Source organism: Sinocyclocheilus rhinocerous, unplaced genomic scaffold, assembly GCF_001515625.1.
Source record: "Sinocyclocheilus rhinocerous isolate Xijiao unplaced genomic scaffold, SAMN03320098_v1.1 scaffold397, whole genome shotgun sequence".
Classification (NCBI taxonomy): Eukaryota; Metazoa; Chordata; class Actinopteri; order Cypriniformes; family Cyprinidae; genus Sinocyclocheilus; species Sinocyclocheilus rhinocerous.
This window is the reverse complement of record NW_015663491.1, coordinates 415982-433004: the sequence shown is the minus strand read 5'-3', so window position 1 is coordinate 433004 and position 17023 is coordinate 415982. Positions and strand designations below refer to the sequence as shown.

At 37.7% G+C, this 17023-nt stretch overlaps 1 protein-coding gene across 1 annotated transcript in view; it reads right to left on the bottom strand.

The window, feature by feature from the left end:
* The window catches only part of LOC107728853 (ryanodine receptor 1-like), a 48105-nt gene that overhangs the window by 1123 nt on the left and 29959 nt on the right, over positions 1-17023 (bottom strand). The window contains exons 74-103 of the mRNA XM_016539140.1: positions 14071-14241; positions 13887-13946; positions 13675-13809; positions 12660-12772; positions 12430-12526; positions 12188-12294; positions 11652-11703; positions 11328-11420; positions 8881-8980; positions 8701-8780; positions 8530-8606; positions 8371-8444; positions 7846-7863; positions 6157-6237; positions 5810-5898; positions 5580-5708; positions 5295-5399; positions 4946-4951; positions 4181-4262; positions 2801-4092; positions 2626-2696; positions 2344-2512; positions 2142-2228; positions 1673-1930; positions 1417-1547; positions 1142-1184; positions 917-1053; positions 621-681; positions 360-506; positions 147-281 (exon numbers count right to left, since the gene is read on the bottom strand). Of these exons, the coding sequence (XP_016394626.1) occupies positions 147-281; positions 360-506; positions 621-681; positions 917-1053; positions 1142-1184; positions 1417-1547; positions 1673-1930; positions 2142-2228; positions 2344-2512; positions 2626-2696; positions 2801-4092; positions 4181-4262; positions 4946-4951; positions 5295-5399; positions 5580-5708; positions 5810-5898; positions 6157-6237; positions 7846-7863; positions 8371-8444; positions 8530-8606; positions 8701-8780; positions 8881-8980; positions 11328-11420; positions 11652-11703; positions 12188-12294; positions 12430-12526; positions 12660-12772; positions 13675-13809; positions 13887-13946; positions 14071-14241 (4200 nt within the window). The remainder of the gene's footprint in view (positions 1-146; positions 282-359; positions 507-620; positions 682-916; positions 1054-1141; positions 1185-1416; positions 1548-1672; positions 1931-2141; positions 2229-2343; positions 2513-2625; positions 2697-2800; positions 4093-4180; positions 4263-4945; positions 4952-5294; positions 5400-5579; positions 5709-5809; positions 5899-6156; positions 6238-7845; positions 7864-8370; positions 8445-8529; positions 8607-8700; positions 8781-8880; positions 8981-11327; positions 11421-11651; positions 11704-12187; positions 12295-12429; positions 12527-12659; positions 12773-13674; positions 13810-13886; positions 13947-14070; positions 14242-17023) is intronic.

Here is a 17023-nt window from a genome sequence, read left to right as displayed (position 1 = left end):
AGAGAGATTTGTTGGATTATACAGCAGGTGTTTGGTTAGGGAAGAATTGAAGAAAAAAGTGAGCAACCACCAACAAAATGCATTATTAGAGAAAAAGAATAAAAGACAATTTAACACTAATAATGTTGTATAATGCAGTGACCAACCGTCATCATGTCATCACACTTCATGTCCGGCTCATCCTCATCCTCGCTCTTATTGTAGAACTTCCTGAAGAAGTTGAAGGCCACCACAGTGTAGAGGTACACAACCACAGCCAGCAAACCCACAGTCATCATCAGCTGAAACAACCCAACAGAGTCAACCGGTGTATAAGTGCAGATTTTCAGAACCAGTTTGAATTGTTGTACTGACTGTACCTGTTTTCCATTGTGTGTGACCGAGGAAAGAATTGTACGCAGGGTCTTGACACCCATTGCGATGTCCAGCAGGTGACAAGCAAAGAAGAAATTGTTGTAATGTCCAAGAAGTGACATAACTGTGTACCACACCAGGTAGAGGAAAGTCTGTAAATGAAGAACACTTTAGTACACTTGACTAGAACTGTGCTTTGCAAAGTCTGCGATTTTAGAAAATACTGTAGATTTTAATACCTGAAAAAAAAAAAAAAAAAGACTTACATTGTCTGTAAACACAACTCCAAATTTCCAGATCTGATACTTGATGTCAATGGAAGTGAGCCTGAAAAATAATATGGAAGGAAAATCTAATACTTGATCTCATATGTTTTGACCAATAGTGTAGTTTTAGGGATTATCTGTTTGGCTGACCAATAGCAGACAGGAGGAGCATTTTAAAAAGTCAAACATTTTGGCAATTCTGTTTGGTGCCACTAGTGGCAAAAAATAACACATAACCTAAATGTAATATCTTTAAATGTCACAATGATAAGTCACTTGTAATGTATTTTTAATACCATGCAAGCATAGAGTTGTCTGGCTCTTCGGGTTTCTTGTCTGTCTGTTGTTTGCTGACATCCAGCGATGCCAGATCCATACCCAGCAGCTCTGCGATTCGCTCACGACCATAAATATCTCCGTATTTATCCAGACCCTTGCCAAAGGAAACGAGAACAACATGGCTTCATAAACACACTGATTTTAAACCTACACACCAAAGAACAGGAAGAATATCGGTTTACCTTTCGCTTAACAAATTTGTCCCAGTAGTTGGTGGGAAAGGAGCTAAAACAATGATAAAGAGTTTTAATTACAATTTTTCCAAGGAAAACGATGAATTCAAATGGATAGGTCTGCTAATGAACACTTACTAGTCTATTAAGGAGACATAATTATGGGACCACATATGTGCAAAACCAGTTTGACCACAAAACAGAATCTAGCTCAACTTTCAGTTTAGTCAACCAGATATATCTTGTGAGAAACAGCTCCATAATGAAGGCTTCTCCACACTTACGGTGTGTTTAGCACCAATCTGTCCCATTGGCCTTTGATGTCATCATCCTCCGGCTGTTCAGTGATGTAAAGCCCATCGAACTCCAGCTTTCTTGCCAGCTCTTTCTCTCTCTTAAAGATGACCAGTGGAATCTAACAGACCACAACATCATGATAACTTATTGATAGCACATATTCAGAATTAATAAAAACAACCTGAATCAAGACTGATAATGACACAAGTTCAATTGCTAAAATGTAAATCTAGTGGTTCAAACCTTGAGGCAGTTGTATCCAATGATAGATAAGAAAGCAATGATGGTGTGCACAATTGCCAGGCAGGACAAAGTGGGCTGCATGTATCCGGTACTCTCTTCCAGGAAAAAATACACAGGACCTTCCTCATCATCATCATCATCACCTCCATCCTCTCCAGCAGAGCCCTCAAAGTCTTCCCCAGGGCCTTCAAACAGCCCAGAGCCTTCAAACATACCTGAGCCATCAAACTCATCACTAATCGGAGGAGTACCAGATACCTGGAGAATAAAAAAAAATGGAGGCTTAAAAACAGTCTTAACAGGAACAGATTTTATTTTTATATCTACGTGCATTTGAAAGTAAAATTATTGTGAGGCATGCCATTTTGAATTAAGCAAACATTTAAACGTAAGCACATAGAAATCCAAACAAGCCTAGAAATCCAAATAAACTACAAATTAAACCAGGAAAACAGTGTGAAAATCCAACCTTGTAGAAGAGAAGAATGAAGTTCAGGGCAAAGGCGATGAACAAAGCCAGGAAACGAAGGTTGTAGAAGTTACGGGACAAACAGTTCTGTAGATTGAAGTGGAGATTAACAGCAAATCAAAACCCGCAAAACGTAACTAAACCTGGAACTAAAACTCAAAGATTCAACTCAAATTTAGAAGAAAAACATTTTTTTTCCTACCATGAATTTATTTCTTTGAACATCCAACTCATTCCAGAGCTCAAATCCTGCTCCCTTGACTGATTTCTTTTCCTTTTTGGCTTTAGTGGCTTTCTCAGGTTTTGGTTCTTCTGGTGTGGCCTCAGGCTTGACCTCTGCTTCCTTCTCAGCCTTCTCTCCATTCTCAGTGCTGTTACACATGGAAGATGGTCATTGAAATGGTGAATACGTCTAGAAAAACAACAAAGAATCGAACAGAAACACTACAATGTCCTGTTTTCCCTTCATTTGGGAGTCACTCACTCTGCTTTCTCAGGCTCAGGAGGAGGTTCTTCAATAGCAGGAGGTTGTTCAGGTCCTGCTTCTTCTGGTTGCTGCAGCATAAAAAACAAGAACCAACATGACACATACAAATAAAAGTCTTTGTGTAGAAGATTGGTGAAGGAACACAGGGAATCCAGCTAAATAAACACCATACCATTTTCCTCTTCAGTAATGGAGTGCCCTCTGGAGTTGGCGGTTCCACAGGGGTCGTGTCACCCATATCTCCAAGTCCACCTGGTGTATCGATACCAGGAATCTTCCCACCGTCTTTTTCTTGGATGTCCTCATCCTCCTCCTCTCCCCCTCCTACTTCCATTGAGTCTGTTATCCCTCCTGTATCCTGCTCTTCTCCGCCCCTTGGTTCTCCCGGTAGGTCTCCATGCACCTCATCCTGCGTGGGATCCGGCATGCTGGCCAGCAACTCCGTCACGGTGATGTTCTTGGCCCCTTCAACTAAACCACCTCCAAAAAGTGTATGCCAGATGAGCAGGAATAAACCTTTACACACACTGTAAATGAAATAGAGGATGCCCATGAGGATTGTCCATAGGAAGGTAGCAAGCTGGACCACAATGTCCTTGATGGTCATCTTCCTGAGCCTACGGTACTGTCTGCGAATATTCCTAAAGGTAAACATGCCCAGGAAATTCATAATGCTTTGGATGAAATCGGAAAAGGCAGAGCTTGATTCTGGCTGGCCCTCCTCTCCACCTGCCTCTTCATCTCCTCCGCCTCCTCCATCGGGTTCCTCGGCATCGTCCTCTTCTTTCTCCTCCTCATCCTGCTCTGAAATCTGTGAAGCGATGTTCATCTCAAAGATGGTGTCCTCACAGAAGTTGACAAAAAGCTCCATCTTCTCTGATTCGCCACCTTCATTGACCACGTCAAATATGAACTGCCGCTTGGACTCTTTGACCTGAGGCATTTCCCATTGCTTACGATTCACCTCACTGATCTCAAAGTAGATCCTCTCGATCTTCCTGCTGGCACCCATTATCTCAATACGACCCAAGAATGGGCGGAAATAGTTCAGAACGCTCTCAGCTTGTTCAAGGAAATTCTGCAACCTGGTATCATGAGGAACATGTTCAGAGAGGTTGGTTAGCAGCACTGCTATGTTAAAACCAATGTCTTTTGCTGGCTCTTGGAACCGACTGGCAAACTCCTCGTAATTAATCATCTCATTCTCATCTGCCTCAGAGCAGGACAATAGGAATTGGATCTCCACAGGTGTGTACTGTTTCTGGCTGTCCATGGCTTTCTGGAAATCCTTCTTGGATATCAAACCTCTGGGGTCTGTCACATAGTCGCGGAATGCATCAGATGCAACAATGTCCTTCAGCTTGAGGAACATGTCAAAGAATTTAAGGATCATTTCTACATTGCTGGAGGACTCCACTAGCATGTCCACCATTTGGCGAGCAATGGTGCCATTTACAACATTACCTGACAAATACAGAGTCATACAGGCTAATCAGGTCTAGGACTGAATGATGTGAAACTGATGAACATAAATTCAAGATTTTCTTCATACCCTCCAGCAGAGACAATAACATGACCACCATATCTTTCTGAAGGTCCAACAACTCTTTCAGAAGACCAATCTGACTGGAATCCTTCAAGAAAACACAATGACATTCTGTATAATATATACAGTACCATAACATGTATAATCTAAATCAGCAGATTTATTAAAAAAATTATAAAATGTATCATTTATAAAACTAAAAGAATATATATTTATTATTTATAATAAGGGGAAAAACACAACATCATTATTTGTGAGGGTATAGCTTACTGTATAAAAGTATGGTCACAAAAGCATCTTTATAAGAAATGTTAACTTATCAGATTGGTTGAAGAAAATGTAAAAAATTGTATTTGAATGTAGGTTAATGCATGCAGTAACAATAACAGGGGTTAATTACTAGAAAGAGAAACACTCCATACACACAAGAGATCATGAAGAAAAAAAAAAAATCAAACAGCACACCAAAGGCAGAACTGTAGAAGAGGCCAAACACTTTTTAATACAGCAAATTCACATAAAGCTAAAAACACGTGGTTTTTCTGGGTAATGTTAACTGCCATCCATTTTCTCAGGCTGTTTGACCCACTTGTTTGCATACTTGGTAGATTTTTTTTTTTTAGCAGAAATGTTACAAGAAATTGAAATAAATGAAGAGTAAAATTAGATTTTGTGTCAAAAAAGGCCAACTGGGTTCAAACAACCTGGATTTGGGAATCTGGAACATAAAGGGGAAAACTCAAATCAATATATAAATAGAGTGATACATACTCTTCCCTGCATACGGCGTATGAAAAACAGTTGAAGTAATCAGTAAAACATTGAGAGTAAAAACAATATTACATTCCAACATACTAGTCATTTAAAGTTTGAAAAAGGAATGTAACATGTTCTTTAATTTAGCATGTAATCTAATCATTAAAAACAGTTCTACTATACATAAGCAACTACTACAGTTTCATTTACATGCACTTTCTATTAGCCACTAAAGTAAAAAAGAATCCCTTTTAGTAGAAATTACACACATTTGCTACTAGAGAAAGTGTGATCTAATGCATTCAGATAGAATAAACACAAGAAAAGTGTAGATCAACAGAGGAATCAAGTTCAGATGGGTTACCTGAGCCAGTTTCATCATCATATGGGCAAACACGTGCAGAAAGCCCACCACAGCATCCCACAGGCGACTGTGGGCCAGGGACTGCTGGTTTCCTGTGCAGGGACCCTGAGACAGGAGGACAACTTAAATACATGACAGCCATATAATAAGTGTATGATTTTGGAGAAAATTATATTGTAACACACAAGGGGTTGTGTAAAAGCTACATGTAGAGACCAAAACAAAATGAATATCATATATAAATGGAATATGAATGTCAATGATCAAAGAAAAAAGGTAATATACCTGAATATACTCAGTAAGGCTGTTGAACACCTGCTTGGCCACAGTCATCGCTTTAGAGAAGTTCCTCTTGCCTGGTTCATCTATGATGTCTTTTCCTGAATAATACCAGTAGAAATCACTGATAGACTCCTGGAAAGAGAAAAAAAACACCCACAAAGCAATAAGTGTGCTTACTGAAAGTACTTAACTTTGTCTGAATTAGTCAGTTTTTGAGGGTAAAATGACTTCACCTGTAGTCTAAGCAGGTAATCCACTGTACAGATAATCACATTGATGGTGGTGGTGCTGCCTGTCTGCGTTCTCAGGTAGTTCTGGAAGTCTAAAGTGAAGTAAACTCACAGACGGTTAAACATTAAATCTGTACAACAATGACATTCCCTAAACTCTTGAAACTTGCCTCTTCAAATTCACTTTTTGTGTTTTACAGTAAAAAACAACAGCATATAGTTTTTGAACAATATGATCGTGTTTAAATTCAAGACTCATTTCAAGAAATTAAAACAAACTGCAATAAATCACAGTAAATTTTTCGTGTTCACTGCATTTTACTTTACATGCAGAATGATTCAGGACCCACCATTGTTGTGACCCTCACAGAGGAGCTGCACAAAGCGGAAGAGGTCACAAGTGAACTCATCGTCAGCCATGACCTTCTCACCTATGCGAAGGAAGGAAATATGTGGCAACACATCACATATAGATGAACATTTAGTTGTGACACTGATCACAGGTTTAGTGTAGCGGCAATCTGATTAGAACTGAAAAGAAAAAGCAAGTGGAAGAGAGCAATTGATTAAAGAGCTTAGAGAAAAACTACCTCAAATTTCTCATGTTATAATGTTAGTGAAAACTGCAATATTTTCGTCCCTTTCTGTAAGAGATAAGCAGGAAATTTAGTTATTTTTGTTTCATTCCACTGCCCAGTTCAGTATTACGTATGCTGACCAAATTGAAATCCCAGAGAGCACCAGTGAGCATAGGCCACTCACTATATTCACTTATGTCAGTAAAGCCTTGAGAGGCACCAGAAATGTACAGACTAATATTTCATAATAGTACCACTCTTTTTAAAAGCTACAATAACAATGCGCAAGAAATGATACAAAATGGCAGAATTGAACGATTCACTTCATTGTGAACTAGGGAGTGGAAAGAGACAGCTATTTGCGTAATCACTAGTTCTTAGACTGTAGTGACTTAGATTGAATTATAGCAGCACAAAATGAAACACATTACAGAATCACTTTACCCAAATAACACAACACATAAACATAAACTATACACATACACAATAATGTGCATATATGAACACAGATATAAGAACACTGATATATAATCACATATACTGTGGCTCAAACACAGAGGGGGATTAATTACAACATGAAGCCCTAACATAGACGATACTTTAGCATGCGGGACAGACCTACTGTAATCCTAAACCTCAGCTGTGTTTGGGTAGGTAAGGAGGAGGTCAATAATCAATGTTAAAATCATGAAAATCACATTCATTCAAAGCCTTCAGCATGGAATGATCTGTTTGCAAATAACTTCCAGTGAATTTGTTGCATCGAAAATTCACAATGTTAAACTGCACCGCTAAACTGCTGTGCGCTAACATACCGTTTTTGATAATGGCTGATTACTGGATTAATTGTGACCTCAAGTCAATGTCTCATCTGGGGTAAATACAGGAGGGCATATAGGGTAACATTAGGTGCAAAAATGGTGAAGCCAAGACAGAGACCATTTATGGTTTAATTCATAACCAATGGCAGGATTTGGTAAGTTATATGTATTTTTTAGAAACAAAACACATTCTCAACTTAAGCATTTTAGTGCCATCACATGAAGGTTAGGACCTTTTTCACTGTAAAAAACAAAATGTATTAATGCAAAAACCAACATTACGAATAAAAATGTACATTTTTTGCCTATTATACAAAATAACTAAAATGCAGCATATATTTATTATATAATTTAACTCCTGTTTTTTATGGATTAGACACAATGCAGAGTTCTAGAGTTACAGTAGATCTGTTTCAGCACTCAAGGGGAGAAAGAAAAACACTTCAGTCACATTCTGTGTTGGAGTGTATAACTATACAGTAATTCAGAAATAATGTACTGCGATCTGCATTTGCAATGTGACTGAAAGTTGTTTTTACAAATCCTTGAAAAGCAAAATTTCAAACAAAAATGATTTCAAAGAGATAAAAGGACAGAGAGGAGTGACAGGAAGAAATAGAGGGACAGAGGCATTATTTACCCCGCTCTAGCTTCACGTCTGAGGCCCGTGAAAGGAAGGAACAATGAAAAGAGATGGGGGACAAAAGTATAGTTATGGAAAAAGAGGGATGGTGAGTTGATGGCAAACAGACGGCATGGAATGAAAAGGGAATTATTCATGGCCAATATCATAAGCTGTTTATTGACATCATATTAGACTAGATTATTAAATTTGGAGATGGTAAGACTGTATGACAATATGGTTACAATTAATTTATTCAACGGATATATTTGTTTAACAAATGATGTGCATTTCCATGTTAGAATGACCAAACATGTATGATTACAGATGGATGTCTGAATACTTGCTGTATTTCATTTTGGCCTTAAATTTTGGAGCCAAACAAGACATTCTACACGTTAATGCATTCAACAATCTCTATATGCTATAGTTACTCTATACTTGCAAAATCACATTTGATAGGACTTAACTGATCTTCCTTTCAACAATATATTGGTATTATTCTTGATGAAAAAAAGATTCTAGATCGTTCATATTACTTACTTGTTCCCTCCTCTGACACCATACCTAGACCCTCTGCTTTATTCTGCCTCTCAAAGGCGTTCAGGTCCAAAACACTGCAAAAGAGGCACAAACACTGATTTAATGAATCATTTAACTAATATGAATGCGAGGTGACAACAGCTCCCAGTCAGAATATACCTGCAGGTCTGCATTAGAGCCTGGACACTGAGGAAGAAACCCACATCTTTCTTGTCTTTCAGATAGTCCAGCATTTTCTGCAAGCAAATTACCAATGCTGTTACATCTCAGCATTAGTTTAGGGTCTAATTCACTGTCATGCCTCCATGATGCAGATGACTTTGATCTAACCTGTTGGACCTCACTGTTCCCACCATTTAGAATGGAAATACCAAGTTTTAGGGTGGAAGAGACCATGCAACCAGTCTCACCTGTACAAAAAAAAAAAGATTTTAAAATAAATGGAGACCAAAGAGCTCAAACTTCAAAAAAAAAGAAAAAAAAGAGACCTGAAAAGAGGTGAACATGTACCCTTGCAGGCGCTAATCATCTGTAGGACCATCTCAGCAGCCCCTCTGTTGTGGAGACGTGACTGTTGGTAGAGGAGTCTTTGCTTTTCCATCTCTTTCTCCTATAGGGTTAAACATGGCAAAATTGAACCGTCTGAAAGCCTTAACATTTCTCCCTTCTTACAATTGTTTTTTTCTGCTCAATCTCCCTGTCCCTCTAATTGAACTACAGCCATCTAACAATAACACTAAAATCATCTTTCTTTATAAGCAAAAACGTTCATTTTTCTATCTTGGCCATTTACTACTTGTCATTTTTAATAGTCTTATCTTATGGGCGATGGAAAAAAATGTAGAAATACATCAAAGAAAAAAAACTTGCATTTTCAATCTAATTGGGTATTTCTAATTTTAGAAGCTGCTTTTTACTGAGACTATGACATAGGGCAGCAGTGAGAATATTAAGTTATTGTCATGGCAACCCAAAACTGTTTGAGGCTTTCATCAAGTCAACCACAAACACTGCTAACGTTTACAACTTTCCTTTTCAGCAGTATCATCAATTCTTTACAGCGATTTTCTCAAATGTTTGTCTAAATATCTTATGCAACACAAAGTGAACATTTATTTATTTGAGTTAAAATGTGATTATAACAGTGTTAAGGCAAGATCAGGTGATTGTGAGTGCTTGTAAATGATTTGGGCCCTGCTGATGTGATTATTATTTTTATATTCGAAAATTCTCTTCTCTTTCAGTCATTTTCATTTAGCATGCTCCCATCATCCTCATTAGTTTTGGGACAGTCATTCTAATTTCTCACGTTTGTCTATCAGAGCAAACGTTGGACTACAGTAAACTCTCCTGATGGCTTTGCATCTTACAGAGAAACAAAGAACCATGCAGGTGTTACTCATCTACAGCTCTGTCTCCTGGAAAGTGAACTGTAAACTCAGGAAAGTGCTTCTGTAGAATATTCGTAACCCTTAACCCAGCATCATCAAACATCAGTTTATTTGGAAATAAACTGGAATTGTAATTATAGTTTTTCTTTAGCAAATACAATTCCATAACATAATGTTATCATTAACAGATAATAAAAGCAAGCTTTTTTATTACAGACATATGTAAACAGTACTGCAAAGAGAAAAATGTAAAAGCAATTACAAATGGTGGTTTACTTACATAAGCTCGCTTTGCCAAAAATTTTATAAATCATAAAGCGTATACGTTTATAATTACTGCATGCATAATACAGTACACCCCCCTCCCAAACCTCCCATCCCACCCATGCCACCCCCCTCCCGTGTAAGCCTGACCTAAGTAAGCACCCAAAAGTGTGGAATATATGGTGCATTTCTTCTTCCTATGTCTATACATATATGCTCAGCCTGATTGAGTGTGCGTGTGTGTATGTGTATGGCGTGCACAATCCACTTCGTTATAGGTGCATCTGTGTGTTTGTTCCTTCCTGTCTGTCTGTCTGTGTCTGTGTCTGTGTGTGTGGACTAGGAGACTGCTCTGGCTTTAACTGTAGTCTGTGTGTCAGTATACTATGTCAGTAATATTGAGAAAACAGTGATTAGTCACTTTCACATGATTATTGTGAATGAGTTAAAGGAAATCAAGGTAAGAATAGAAAGCATACAGAAACAATGACAAATACGTTATTAGTTATTGCTCAAAGTAAAACAGCATATAGAAGTAAATGCACGTTCATTTACACATCAATCTTATAGCTCATAGCAAGAAAATGATAAAAAAAAACATGTCATTCAACAAATGATTAAAAAGAAACAATGAGGATATAGCTTCTTTTGGACATCAAAGCTGCAACAGGTGAATTTTCACACACTGAGGTCTCAAAATTGCCTCGTGAAATTATAACGTTATACTGTATAATTTCTGTTTTTATATTTTTTATCTGTTACATTTTAAAGTATTATATGACTTAAAAGCTTCATGGCCAATCAATGCAATTTGTTGAGTAACTTTGTCATTTTTGCGACATATTAGAAAACTATCACATGTTGCAGCTTTAGGTTATCCAAACACTGAATGGTACAACAAAAAGCATAAAAAATATCCTTAAGCCTAAACTACTAAACACATCAGAATAATGATGCTCTTTTGGTATAAAATATAAGTTACTGTTTTTGACGTTTCATTTATTGTATTTAAATGTATTCAGATATTTTGTACAATTAATATCTGTGTTTAGTAGGTGGCTCAAAATTTAATATCAATTGTAAAAAAAGAAACATGTTAAAGATGATGCAGTGTAATGTGATAAAACATATTAGATGGAGTCAGATGGAGAGACGGAGAGCACAGCCTGGACAAAGAGACATAAAATGGGATGTGAGTGAATGGATGGATGGATGGATGGATGATACAGTGGTTGGTTTGGATGTCACTCGGGTCTACCGCTTCTGTGTCTTCCCCGTCCCCAGCCCCCGGACTCCCCCTACCATCTCTGTCTGTCGCACCTCAAAGGGCATCTCCTCCTCTCCCCCCTCTTCCTCCTCCTCGCCCCCCTCATCCTCTTCACCCATGTGGCAACTCTAAATTCACCAGAGATGGACACAAAGAATGTTACACAGCATGAGATCTTGTGATGGAACCTTCTATGTATTTAAAAACAATTAAAAAAAAATCTAAAATAAAATAGAAAAATGGCTTGACTGAAATGGAGAAAAGTTACAAGTTACAGTAAAGTAACAATATATTTTAAATATATAAAATAAATGACTAAATTGGTGATGATTGTTAACCATAAGACAGAGAGGTCTCACCTTAGCCATGATATCAGCATATGCCATGTATAAGTAATCTATGTCCAGTTTACTGTGACAGAGCAGAATCAGGGAAAAAAATAATCAAAGGAAATAAAAGACGCAAAAACATGCCTACATTTTAAATCCTAATTGATCCTAAAGTTGCTTTCTTTGTTAATAATTCTAAAAACCATATCATTTTTAGATTAGACATACATATTTAGAATTTTTAGATCATAATATGTGGTCACATTTCTTCGTATAATGACTGTTAAACTGTATAATTGACTGTTGCATTACTTATGAACACTGTACATTATAGAGTACTTCTAAACCTATTCATTACATATCTGTAAATTGTTTTTATTTTGTAATGGATGATTACATAACTTCACCAAAAGACTATGTGAACAACCTGAATAGTCACTGGTGGTGGATGAGGAGATACCCCCTCACAATGTAAAGCGCTTTGAGTGCCTAGAAAAGTGCTATATAAATGTAATGAATTATTATTATTATTATTATTATTACTGGTAATATAAAGAGGGTCTCACCTCTTCTCGGTGAGGGCTGTGCGACTAAAGTGAAGTATGAGCTGATGAAGAGGGTCTGGCTTTGTCTCCTTTTCTTCTTCCTCCTCTTCTTCTTTCTCCATTGCTTTCTATGTCATTGAGAAAAAGAAATCTGTTACTAAATTTGTCTACAGGGAAAAACAAAGCTAACAGGAAATATACTCCACTCAATTTCTTTCACACTAAAATTCATCAGTTATTTTTGTTAATTTGGGAGCACATACAGACAGGTCATCAATCATTCTATCCTCAAAGGAATATCCTTCGGTTTGGATCCAGTTTCGCTTGTACCCATCCAGGAACATGTTACATGCTCTGTGCCTGAAAGAGAGACAATACACATTTATATATCTTCTCTAATCCACCATTATCTCTTTTATTCATTCTATGAATCAGACCGACTAGTGCAGAAACATGTATGTATGTTGTATGATTGTGACCTGTCTTGTCTCACCTGGGCAGGTTGTAAAGTGGAGTCATCCTAAAACAAGCCACCACTGCTCTACGTCGTTGCTTTGACAGCAGTTTATGCCAAACCATCTTTTTGGACTTGAAAGGGTGCTCAGTCTGTAAAAAGAACAACTATCTTAGGGCATTTTCAGATTTTAAACCACATATGGAATGGATATTATGTCGTCTAGACCAGTGTTTCCCAACCGGGGTGCCGTCTGTCGAGAGCAGGGGTGCCATGTAAAAAATCCTTTTTTAATATTTTTAAATTACTAAAATGTTCAAAAAAAGCATCTATTATGATACTATATACTATACTATAATATCCATTTCTGATGTCGCCAATAATTAGAGATGCACCGAAATTTCGGCTGCCGAAAATTAGTTCACCGCTCAGGTTTCACTTTCACGTGGTGTGACGCTCTGCGTATTATCCCGCTCTATGCGTGTGCGCTCCGCTCAGCTCCACTCATACCGTTCATGCGAATCGGAACAGCAAAGTCCACTCAAAAATTGAGCCGACACTGTAAAATTAAAAAAACACTGAGTGAGCAAAAATTTGTGAGATAGCTAGTTATAATGGTAATTAAATCATGTTTACATATGTATAAAAGCCTACATTAAAATCTGTCATATAAATTGGTCTCTTCATTAGAAATTAGTCTACTGATTGCCACCATTGATGGACAAATTTTTTAATAATATTAAAAATATCTGTATGACATTATATTCTGCAGTTCTTCCCTGCTGTACCGAATATCTATACTTTTCAAATTATCATACTGAAGTTAGAAATTTAAATATTGTGACAATTTAGTTTGTAGGGTGCCACAAGTTTGTTAAAATGTCCAAAGGGTGCCGCGACTAAAAAAAGGTTGGGAAACACTGGTCTAGACTACAAACAGCTGAAGCAATTTGAGTTGGATACTGAAATATAGTGGCAGTGTGGGTGAGTGGTCACCAAAGTGTGCATTACTTGCATTGCACTAGGAGTTTCAGACCTTGGAATTCAAACTCACCACTTCAATGTGGTAGAGAACTGCAGAGACCTCTTGAACCCGCATCACAACTTTCTCTGGGGCATCTGCATCTTCTGCCTTTCCTGCCATTTCCTTATACAGTGCCATCTGCCAGCGCATAGACGGGTTATCAACCTGAGGAGAGAGAGATCGCATTCAAATTTCTGCAAAAACACTTTTTAAAAAGACTTTAACATCAGACATACACTCACCTTGCCCTGGAGGTGCAGGTTATTTTGCAAGAACTCTCTGACCTCCTCATTTGTGTCTTTCTATGGGTCAAAGACACAACAGATATGCTTCAGTTTTCCTGTTTAGTGGCCAACCTAAAGTTTTCATGTAAAACTTTATTAAAACATCCTAAGACAGACAGACAAATAGATGGGACCACACTACCAAAGAATAGCGTGTCTTGGCCAGGTTAATGAGCTCCTGGTCTGCAGGAGAGCACATGTTTAGTCCAATGGGAAGAATTTTCTTCAGGGCCGCCACAATGAGGGATGTTTGAACAGAGTATCGATCTCCCCGTCTCTTTTTCTTGGTACGCTCCACATCCGTGCCACCAGCCTGAGATGACAGTAACATTCAAAGCATGACAGCTGACATTGACATCATGAAATTACTTTCAATGAAACCTTAGCATCTTGTGAGACGATTTTCATATTGAATGATGTGCTAACAGAGTCTGTTGACCACAAAATGGACGTCCACCTCAAGAGTGTACTATCATTTTATTGAGCAAAATCCAAAGCTTCCTGTTCTCTCACCAGGACCTAGACAACTAAACAGACCAATCCATCCTTACTTGAAGGCATTATTTCAGTCATTAGATTTTATTTTTAAGTTAGGACTTCTTTAGAGAACAGTCCTTAGAAATGAGTCAATCTGATTAATAGGCTCATTAAGAGGGAAGGAAGGGTAAATGTTCAGGGTCGCTTTTTATCAAAATAGACAACAACAGTGGGGCTTAGTGGGGAAGACAAGTTGTAGTAGGTCTGAAGCTGAAATCTCAATACTACTGTAACTTAACAGAGAGGTGACAGCATCAAAAGGGGCAAAAATCATTCAACTGCAACATCATCTTAGCTCAGACACATAATAGAAGCAGGCACTACAGGTTGGCCGGTGCTGTAATGTGTCAGTGCAGTTTAATACACTCCATGCACTGAAAAGGTCTGCAAGGATATGCACAGTCATAACATGCTCAGCCTCAGTGGGTGGAGGAGGAACTGCAATCCCACACTCAGTAACAATAACAAACACATTCAGTGGAGTTAATTATAAAACTAAGGGGAAACGATTGCTTTTGACTCATTTTGGGTTGCCAACCTTGAAGAAACCCAACCCATAGAGACAAAGGAAATTATTTCTGTAATCTTGATCACACGCGTCCTGGTTGCACCAGTTTTGCCCCTCCAAACCAACCCACTCTCAAGTTTTAGAAACTGGGCCTCATTTAGGAAACATGAGCAAAATACATTTTATGTAACTGATTTGAATGCAATAATTAAGTAAGAAAGGTTTTAGACAAAAATTGATCTGCATACGCTTCATTAATGAGACCCATTGTGTGTGAGAGAGAATACACTGTAGTTGTTTGAATCTGAATTTGAGTATTGATCTTACTCGTAAAGCCTGGAACAGTTAACTGAACCTTTAGACAAACATTTTAAAAAATGTGTTTGCATATGTGTTTTGCTGAGTATCCTTTATTTATTATGTCAGGCTGTTCTGCCTTTTGTATCAAACACCTTGCTTGATTCGGCAATCAGAAAACGCCTCCCAAAGACAACAGAGTCGAGGAATCATTTCTTAGCGTTACTATTGAACATGGAATAACGTCAAACGAATGTGCCTTCGGATCAACTTAAATCGAGGAACAATAACAGCCACAACCACATGCTCTTCCCTGCTACTGTACTGCTGAAACCCTTGCTCACACTTGTGATGTCATCATATAAGGACCCAACAACATTATATGCAGTACTTAACCTTGAACAGAAGGGGGCACTAACTTAACTGGAACTTTTATTAGACTAAACACAGAATGTTTATAGAACAGCACACAGGCTTTTATGGTTCATACAGTATGATACAGCATACAGAGCTCAAACTAAAAGAGGAAAAAACACCTCACTTTTATTCAGAGGCCCAGACTGAGCAAAAAATGAGATGGTCTTTATACTTATATGGAATGGCATTTATATGGTCAAAACGTCAGATTAAATTATGATAGATTCCAGCTATCACTGGATATGTCCTAATAATATGTCTTCTTAGTAAGATTATATTTAAATGCTTAGGTTTATGATGCAAAATCTGTTATTTTAATTGTTAAAAAAATCCAATCCAATGATGCCTGAGAAATGGACAAATAACAGTTCCTCAAAAGCCTGATGTATAGTGTTTAATATTTACATTTTAACATGATTTAACACGATTCTTGTTTACTTTATAAAAAATTAGTAAAGTTTTCACAACAAAAAAACACAATCCATGATCTGAAGGTGATCATTTATAGAATTACACTAAAAGGCCTTTTACTTGTTAAAAAAATATCCACCTTATTTTTCCAACGCAAAAGTATGCAGTTTTCTGTGAATGTGTGAGACTTACGGTTCATTAGCCACTGTAGGGAAATAACGAGAAGAATAACAAAGCGCAGTAAAGGGTAAAACTGTTTACACTACAAACCAGTGTGTTCATAAATAAGACAATATTAAAATAATATGGTAAGAAACACCAGTTTGCAATATCAAGCAGCAAAACAAGCCGTTTTGTACAGCTAAAAATAGCTGGAAGCGGATGAGACCGGAAGCTAGACCCATTAAAATTTACAAATGGCCACACCCACTCTAACGGGAAAAAGTTTACTGGGTAATACAGTAAACTTTAGGGTTACGACCATTAAAAATCATAATAAACATGGCCTTTGTGTGGGTCTCATAACTTGGACTAACACCTCTTTGTCTGGGTCTGGGTCTTAAGCGCTCTGGTATTGGTCTGGATTTGGCTCTTATATTCCTTTCAACCCTGGTCTGAATAAATCCATCTATTCTGTCATTTGAGCTGTAGACCACTATGTTAATGCAACTGAACAATTAAAGCCAAGTTTTAGAGGTTACATTAGTTCTAAAGTATGCAAATGTAATCCCTTTTTCCACAATCCCACCTCAATCATTTTCTTTTGATTGCATCAGGGTTCATGGGTTAAAAAGGGGTGGATGGGGAGACAAAAATGGAACAATATGGAGATGTGAGCCATTGGATACAAGTACGGCAGCAATTCCAGTTAAGGGGGGGATTAAGTAAGCACACATTAAAGGATGGACTCTAAATGCCCCCTTTT